The sequence below is a fragment of the Nilaparvata lugens genome, unplaced genomic scaffold, assembly GCF_014356525.2.
Source record: "Nilaparvata lugens isolate BPH unplaced genomic scaffold, ASM1435652v1 scaffold6386, whole genome shotgun sequence".
In the NCBI taxonomy this organism is placed as follows: Eukaryota; Metazoa; Arthropoda; class Insecta; order Hemiptera; family Delphacidae; genus Nilaparvata; species Nilaparvata lugens.
In genome coordinates, this window is record NW_024092140.1 from 1 (window position 1) to 9757 (window position 9757).

The 9757-nt window shown below is 32.3% G+C and overlaps 1 protein-coding gene across 1 annotated transcript; it reads left to right on the forward strand.

Annotated features, from left to right (window-relative positions):
- Positions 1 to 150: 150 nt before the first annotated feature.
- Positions 151 to 9219, forward strand: LOC120356284 (probable cytochrome P450 49a1). Its single transcript, XM_039445200.1, is given in 5 exon segments — positions 151 to 341; positions 2256 to 2376; positions 2379 to 2421; positions 6097 to 6175; positions 8979 to 9219. Coding segments are annotated over 5 exon segments (618 nt in total). The 5' UTR covers positions 151 to 203; the 3' UTR covers positions 9216 to 9219.
- Positions 9220 to 9757: the final 538 nt, after the last annotated feature.

A 9757-nucleotide genomic window follows, 5' to 3' on the forward strand; every position in this document is an offset into this window, starting at 1 on the left:
TTTGATTTGCTCTTTGTTTGTGATTGTTTTTTAAATGGCGAAATAAATGATTTGATTTGAATATGACCATTACATATATGGACTCTTGACTAACCAATCTTGACTATAAAGCAATCCTGATTGATAGACTGGTTGACTGTAACATTTTATTGATAAATATCGTCTTTTTTCTCAGGATAACTCAAAAGTACATCAACCAATCAATGCAAGACATAGAAGCGAAAGGAGTGGAATGCACTGCTGACTCTTCTGTGCTTGAGAGAGTGCTAGCTTTCAACGATAACAATACTAAAGTTGCTGTTACCCTAGCTCTCGATATGTTCCTAGTTGGAATTGATACAGTGAGTAAATTTATTTATTTACAACTGACTTTCAAAAAAGTACTATATCATATAGATTCAAGCCCAAAACGGTTCCAATTATAATTTATACAACTGTTAAAATGTAAGAGCTGATGATGAATGTGCAATGTTAAAGAGAGTTTTTCATCTATTTATGAATATTTGACCGAGCGAAGTGAGGTCTAAGATTCAAGTCGACGGTTTGGCATTTCTCTTAATGTTTAAATGTTTATATGTTGCGCATTTACGGCGAAACGCGGTAATAGATTTTCATGAAATTTGACAGGTATGTTCCTTTTTAAATTGCGCGTCGACGTATATACAAGGTTTTTGGAAATTTTGCATTTCAAGGATAATATAAAAGGAAAAAGGAGCCTCCTTCATACGCTAATATTACCGTAAAAATCAGACTATAGAATTATTCATCATAAATCAGCTGTCTAGTGAACTATAATACTACCCGTTCAAAAACATCGAACACCTTGAAAATTTATCTTTCCATCAACGTTAGTAGACAGTTGACTATAATACTACCCGTTCAAAAACATCGAACAACTTGAAAATTGTATCTTTCCATCTACGTTGTAGACAGTTGCAGCCAGACCTGATATCTGCGCTCACACTCACATTCCGGGACGACAGGTCACGGTACGATAGGACAGAAAACTCTATGTTTATTTAAGATTTTTTCTAGACATTTTAAATTGATAAATTATTTATTAACTTTGAGAAAACATAACAACAGGCCAATGTAACTTATTGAGCGCGAGGTCTGCTGTTCACAGAACTACAGTACTAGTATCTATACTATAATAAGGTAAAGAACTGGCTTATACACGTACGGGATAGGAGAATCATGTTTGACGCATCATAACGTCTGAACTACTCAACTGATTAACTTGAATTTTTGCATATAGATTCTTAATTAGCCAAGGATGGTTATAAGCCTATTTTCAATTCTTAAAAATTCCACTATGTCAAGTTTTAAAATAGACCCTTGCGGAGCACCAGTTACCTACTAGTATTCAATAAAAAAGAAGAAAATCACAATCAACAAAAGCTATTTATATAAAATACAATGTCAATCAGATTGCCTGTCATTTTCTTCTCTCAAACAAACGGATAACATTATTAAAGTCTCAAGTGGATAAAAAATGAATACTAAAATATAATAAGAGGTGAACGTAAAATTTGAAGACACAAATTTTGTAGTTCATACAGGCTTGTCTGAATTTGATCATAACATTTGACAATTCATATAATAATTTTTCAAGTATTTTTATCAATAATACTTAATGATATAATTTCATTTTTCATATATATTTTTTTAATGATGTGCGATTTGTGAAAATGAACACAAGAATGTATCAACTTACTCTGAGATCTCTTTATTAATTTCAAAATTTGTATGTGTTTGTTAGCATGCAAGCCTATCAAATGAAGAATAGAGTGAAAATAAAATGAAAATGATGAATTTATTTGCCAAAAACACATACATACAAAAGTATATGCTACTGCACTAAACTGAGATACATACATAGAAAATTAAGGAAAAGTCAATTATCTAATTATAAATAATAACGAAATGATATATTTATGCATGATATTATAAATAATAGTTATTAAATGAAGATTAATTATGTCACATGCATGAGTAGGACTACAGTAGGTGAGGCAAAAACACTGGCAAGGGGAAGATTGGAATATATGAATATTGATAAGTACCGTAGGTAGTGAGTTACATACTTATTGAATACGAGAACTGCTTTAACAATTGGATTGACAATAAATTTGCAATTCTTCCATTCAAATACTAGAATTATCAACCGTTATTACTTTGAGAATTATGTTTCTATCTTCATTTATTCTATTGTATTCATTGAATTTCATGTATTTTTTCTCTCTCTTTTTTAGACATCAGCAGCAGTAGCCTCAATTCTATACCAGCTGAGCCAAAATCAGGATAAACAAGAAATTTTGGTCAAAGAAATCGACAAAGTTGTTCCCGGAGATGCAAAACTGACCAGTAAAATGCTGATGAAATGAAATATCTGCGCGCATGTATAAAAGAAACACTCAGGTAAAATGAATTTACATTGGAAATTCAAAATTCAATACAACTCAATTCAAATTATTAGACCTAAAAAATCAAATCAAAATTTTTATTCACCATACAAACAGTTAAGGGTCCTGCCAAACCAAAGGTTTTTCGGCGGGTGCCCAGTTACAGGAAAAAAATGAGTTACAAAAGATAAATAAACTTAGACAAAATAAATATTACACTTCAAAGATTTTAAGTAAAAATTGAAAGAAAACAAATGAAAAAATAAAATAAGAAATATACATCAGATTTGATACAGAATTAAGAAAAAAAGGGAAAAATGAAAAATTATTAGAAGGAATGAAATATAGGAAAAGGGAAAAAAAATTTTACACAAGTAATAGTACATTTTTATCGTTGAGGCAGGCGGCAGTGACAATAAAAGGAAAATTTCAAAACTTCTGCCAGCAAAAATTGAAAAATTCTAATAATGTAAGCAAATAGCTGTTTTTTTAAATTGACGTTTCTTAAAATTATGTGAACGTTGTAATTTATTAGTTTTATAAATGTTGTGCTGTTATTATTGAGATACAACATTACATCCTTCTTAGAGTATCACGATATTGGAGGTAGTCTGTTAAATAAGTAGGGAATTACATGATGTAGGGATCTTCTACCATAAATATTATTGAATCTGGGTAACTATATTGATGGAGATCTTAAATTGTAGGGTGAGGGAGGAGCAAGAGTCTATAGTATAAATTTTCTGTGGAGTATTACAATTTTGAAAGTTAGAATGTTTGGGCGATAAGGTATGATAGAATTTTTGTAAGCTACGGGGTTGTATGGATCAATATTATTAACATATTAACATCAATATTTTAACCATACGGAATTCTGGTAGTTATACATTTTAATGTTCTTGATTGTATTCGTTCAACTCTAGATAAAGATAATCGGCTGCACTTCCCCATGATTCAATGCCATATCTAATTATTGGTTTCCATCAAGGACTTATAAATTAGATATAGGCAATCAGGGTGATATTTTTATGCAAATAAAATACTTTTGCGTTAAGCGCGCTTGAAGTTTTTTGAAATGTAGTCTATGTGAGGACACCATCTCAGGCTGCTATCGATTATAATGCCAAGGTAACGGGTACTATTTACTAAAGTAAGAGGCGGACAAGTGCAGATCTGAGAAACATTCGCATGAAGGCAAATGACAGGCGTGGCTTAATACAGTTGGATTTACGTTGCATCTTAGATGTGGAGATTTAAAGTGCATTAGTACAGTTTTTTCCTGTTGATTATAAGATTTCTGTCATGGGACCATTTCAGAATTCTGTTGTAATCAAACTGATTAATTGTTCAGCCACTTTTAAATTCTTATGTCCAACAATCAGAGCAGTATCGTCAGCATACATCAATACTTCCTCCATGTCTGATTACTTTGGAAATTGAATTCACATAAATATTGTACAAAATGGGACCTAAAATGCTCCCTGCGGAACTCCAAAATTGTCACATTTATATAACCCACTGTGATTGCCCCCTAGGTTAACCATGAAGTGTCTATCACTCAAATAGCTCTCAAACAATTTCAATACATTGCCAGTAATTCCAATATAAGTAATTCTTAAGAAGTATCCTATGATAAGTGTATCAAAGCTTTTGAATAAATCTATGAATAGCGCAAGAACATGATATCTGTCATTCAGGAGAGTAGTTATTTTATGTGTAAAATTACTAGAAGTGATTCAGTGCATTTTCCTTTTTGGAACCATACTGATAATTAGATATAATATTGTTCTGGGAGTATGTATTTATTTAATTTGGTAATAAAATATTTTTCAAAATTTTTTCTGGTACTGACAATTTAGAGTGGTCTGTAGTTATTGAAGTTATCACGTGCACCAGATTTATGAATTGGTTTAACTATTGAATTTTCAGGGAGTCGGGAAAATGCCTTTTAGAATAGATAGGTTGATCATGCGGCAAGAGGAGTGCAAAGATAGTCTTCAAGGATTTGCAATTCCAATACTCCTATACCATCAAATCCAGGAGATTTGTTTTTATCCATTTCATGAACTATTTGTTTAATGTCTTGAATAGTAGCTGTCTTAGATAAAAGTTGTGATTAGGTGGGATTGAAACAGAGTCATCAAGAATTATGGACATAAATGGGAAGTATTTCTAATATTTGTTATGAAAGAATCCGCGAAGGCTGAGCAAATTGGTCTGGATTTGAGAATTTGTGAGAGAAGTCTTTAAGGATTCTATTATCTGAGACGTCAGATGATCGACTAAACTACCATTTATACACTTCCATTTCTTCCTGATATTGTTTTTTGAATCATTGAAGCTTTTTATTATATAAGTTCGTTTAGCAAGTGTGATATCTTTATTGAGTTTGTTCCTAAAAACTTGATAATCATTTTGTACACAGTATTCGTAGGGTTGCTTTTGGAACGCCTGAATAAGATATCTTTATTTTAAGCTTATTATATAGTTCATATGTCATCCAATCATTGTAAATATGAATCAATTGGAGAATCAAAAGCTCTTTCTATGATGATGATATTGATGTCTTATAGTGTTGAAATAATAACACAACTGCTTCCCAAACTCATTTATATATAATATGTGTTTTCATGAATAAATTAATAATATTTTTTTGATTTTCCACAAGAGTCTGTTACTTTTAATGAGGATGATAACTTATAATAAACTTATTAAGGGACATTATTGAATGAATAATATTTGTATTTTTAATGATATGTCATATTATAAAGAGTTTGTAATATGTCTTGAATATTCTAATTAGCAATAATTAAATTGAATAAGAATTATGACAATTTCGTTATGATTTTTAGTGATGCATTGCTAATCCATTTACTTTGATTTTTATACATACAAATCTATATATATAAATGCGAAATGGCACTCACTCACTGACTGACTGACTGACTGACTCACTCACTCACACACTCACTCGCATAACTAAAAATCTACCGGACCAAAAACGTTCAAATTTGGTAGGTATGTTCAGTTGGCCCTTTAGAGGCGCACTAAGAAATCTTTTGGCAATATTTTAACTCTAAGGGGTGTTTTAAGGGTTTAAAGTTCGTCTTTTAGCATGTATATTCTTCTTCTCCCAGTCTCTTAATTATAATTGAAATTCATATCATATGTTACTATAGAACTATAATCTAAATAGAGTACCTCTTCGAAACAGTTGTAACTGGCAACTAAATTAATAATTTGTCAGGGTGGCATAAGTTGAGTTGACTTGTTAGGTTGGCACCAAGTTGAAGATTTAAATGCATTTATCGCGGAAAAAATTGATTGGGCACTGCTACTTCAATCCTGGGAATTATATTACTAGCCGTCAGGCTTGCTTCGCTCGCCATATCCGTTTAGCCAGACGTTTAGTCTGGACCCCCGACTGGATTGTCCTTACATATGATAAAAATGCTGGAAAATGCAGGCGAGCGAAGCGAGCCTGCTGATCTCATTCTTGGACGATCTAGTCGGGGATCCAGGGGGCGGAGCCCCCTGGCTAGACGGATATGGCGAGCGAAGCGAGCATGACGGCTAGTAATGTATATAACTATACACATCAGACTTAACACATACACGTTCTACAATTACATCAACTTTTAGTAAATATTTATCTTTTCTACAATAAACAAGTCTCAATTTGTGATTTCAGGATGTACCCAGTAGTAATAGGCAATGGAAGACTGGTCACAAATGACATTGTCCTAGGAGGCTACTTGATACCAAAAGGGGTGAGTTATTAGTATTTTTATTATACTATATTATCACTAGAATTGCCTATTACAATTAGAGTTATTTCAATAACTGTTGTTTCTCCTCATAAAGCTATTAATTTAAAACATTCACATTATTTGTTTGAACATTCAATCTATTGAATTTTATTTAACATTAATTTTGAAGCTGAGGTTCAAACATCAAGTCAATTTCAAACCATTTCTAATTACTAATATTACTTATCAAGATATGATGAAAACTTTTCTCATTACTGTAAAAAGCTGGATTCCCACAAACCAGTGTACTGTAGTATGTGACCCACTACAGTGAAAATATTATTTTCCTGAGTTCTAATGAGACTCGTACTCACTCAGCCGGGCTGAGTGGCACTAATCCCTAGAATAAAATCTTCACTCAAAAACTTTAGTTTTTTTTTGGGGGGGGGAAATAAACTGATCACTGTACTGGACAAGTTCGCTGATACCACTGTCATGTGGGAATCAAGCATTAGTCGACAGAAGAACTCATCTGTGCTTATTATTTATTTATTCACACACACCAATAAGATACATCAATATGAAATAAAATTAATTACATCAATAAAAAAAACATTACAGTATAAAATAAATAACATATATATGAGAACACAATACAATATTAGAAGGCAATTTATACATGTTATGTGGTGAAGAAGGGTAGAGGATCAAAAGTTCTTCCACTATGGCTATCCATGTCATAGGAGGCTTTTGATCCTTGAATTTTTGGAAAGGATTGGGAAAGGATGTGATAGAGCACAAGTAGGGGAAGTGAGCGCACTAATCAGAAAGTTCTCTGTTAACTTATTATAGTTCTCAAGGTGAAGAAGTAGTTAATTTTGATCCAAGCATTGATATCTGTTTTAACTTTTTTGTTATCTTGGCACAGCTAATAATTTGTTCAGGAATTTTATTTATAATTTTAGTGCTAAATATATGAGTTGTCTTCTAATATTTTCAATGTTAGTATATAGATTAGGTACTTATTTGAGGTGGGTCTTAAATTGTATTGATTATGATAGTATTATTAGTGCAAATGAAATTATTTTTATATTTAAATATATACTTCACTACATTCATTACATACAACTGTCTAACTGTCAACACGTTAAACTCTTCAAAAGTCAGGTTGATTGGGAAAAGTCTAGGCTTATTTAAGATTGTTTTAATGATTGATTTTTGAATTATGAAAAGCTCTTCCAAGTGGGAATTATAACAGCCCCCCCATACTGAATTATGGACTGTACCAGTGCAAAGTACACTGGTACAAAATAATTACAATCACTGGTAATTATCACTGGTACAAGTGAATTATAATAAGCGAGTTTATTTTACAGCTCCAGCTGTTTTCGCATCCCATCTGCCATTTATTGCGATTATTCCAGTCTCCCTGGACCAGATTTCTATTCCTCATACTAGTATATACCTGTTTGTTCCACAGTTCGGGCGGTCTACCTCTCCTTCTTTTTCCAGGTGGATCCCAATTCAGTATCCTTTTGGGCCACCTCTCATCTCTCATCCTCTGTGCATGTCCTAACCATACAAGGCGCTTCTTTTATTTTCTTCTTAGGGTTCTGTTTATTTATTATTTCATTATTGAATGTTTAATGATCGTGAAGTGCAGTATTTTGTTGATTTTTATTCTTTCTATGCATTCTGTTGGTTTTTCTCACTGTGTCCATTATCATTATTTTGATTTTATATACCAGTTTCATTTAATTTTCAGTGACTCTGAAAAAACAATTTTAATATAATACGGTAATGAAGAAAATTATTCTATTTATTTTCTTCTATAAGATTAGATCAGATATGGATAGGTATGATTTTTCTTATACCAAAATAGATTGTAAATTTAGTTTTGTTAAAATAGTTCTTTGTGATTAAAAAATTATTTTCTGTTTCGTTTTTTTAAATATTGGTACAAATGTTTAAAATATTCATAACAAATAGTGTAAACGTATAACACAGTTGATTCAGTTTATTTTAGTTTTGTTGGAGGATTTTTTAGTTCATTTTGTTGTAGTTAGTTTTTTGTTTAGTTGAATGATATTCCGGTTTGTTTGAATGTGTTCTGGTTTATTGTACTGTAGTCCAAGATAAAATATTATGTTAAGCGACTCATCCCTCAGCACAAGCATTATGCTTGAAGAGGGATGAACCATTAATATTTCTTCAAGGGCACTTACCTTTCATTGTTATTATCATCATTATTATATCCTATTTTATTTTATTTTTTAAATATTGTATTATGTTATTTATTTTATCTACACATAGGGTTCTGTTATTATATTTTTTTCATTATTTAATGTTTAATGATTGTGAAATGCGTTTGTGTTCTTGAATGTGATTGTAATGTAATTTATTTATTTTATTGGTTGAATAAAGCATTTATTTATTTATTATTTTCAATCTGCTCTACTGTTGTGTCCAGTTCCCCTATTCTGCTCCTTGTCTTCGTATTTCTCACTCGATCCATCCTTGAAACACAACAACTTCGGCCCAAGAAACTCATTTCCACAGCATCTATTCTTTGAGTGTCTCGTTTTGCTGATTCTCATCTGTGCAACAAATTGAAAATTGTGACAATGTATTAACACTTCCTTGATAGCCAATATATTATTCTTATGATTGAGTATTATCATAGCCACCTCTAATACAAGGCCGCGGCCTACGATATTGCAACGTCGCAGTGTAGGCCTGAAATCTAATACATGATTGGTGGAAAAGATCAGCTGGTATTTCTTAAAATCTTTTTCAGATATATTTGTGCTGTTTTGATTGGTAGGTTCAAGTGGTATTCCAGCACTACGTGATCAGCAACAGCGACAAATATTTTGCAAACGCAGCAAAATTCGAGCCGGAAAGATGGCTGAAGGCACGCAGCGAGGCTCACCACGCGTTCGCGTCACTTCCGTTCGGATTCGGACGCCGCATGTGTCTCGGCAGGCGATTCGCCGACCTTGAACTCGAAACGCTATTGGTTAAGGTCAGTAAAGGTCACTTTATCAAGGTCCATGAATAGCTACAGTGAGATTCAGGTTTTATAAGGTCTGACAAATAATTTCGGAATATTAGCGTTCATTGGCATTTGAAAATGTTATGTTTGCAGCTCCTTAACTCATCCTGTATAGTAGCTGAGGGTGCCAAATTTGGCTCTGACATTTCTCAGGTCAAGCTTTATCGATGGTGCAAATTTAAGCCAAATATGATATACTTTTCGTCTCAGTGTTGTTCACGATAGTTAATCCATGAATTTCATTATTTTTTATGAAAAATAAAAATCACTCAATGTTCGTGATCTTATGGTATTTGATGCGAGAAACACAAATCTGGAATCAGATTTGCAATATTCCTTACCGTTCAAGGATATGACCATTTGAAAATTTGATTTTTTTTTGTTTGCAGCTCTATAACTCACTCTGTATAGTAGCTGGTGGTGCCAAATTTGGCTCTGACATTTCTCAGGTCAAGATTTATCTATGGTGCAAATACAAGCCAAATGTGAGATACTTTTCGTCTCAGTGTAGTTCACGATGGTTAGTCCATGGATTTCATCAATTTCCT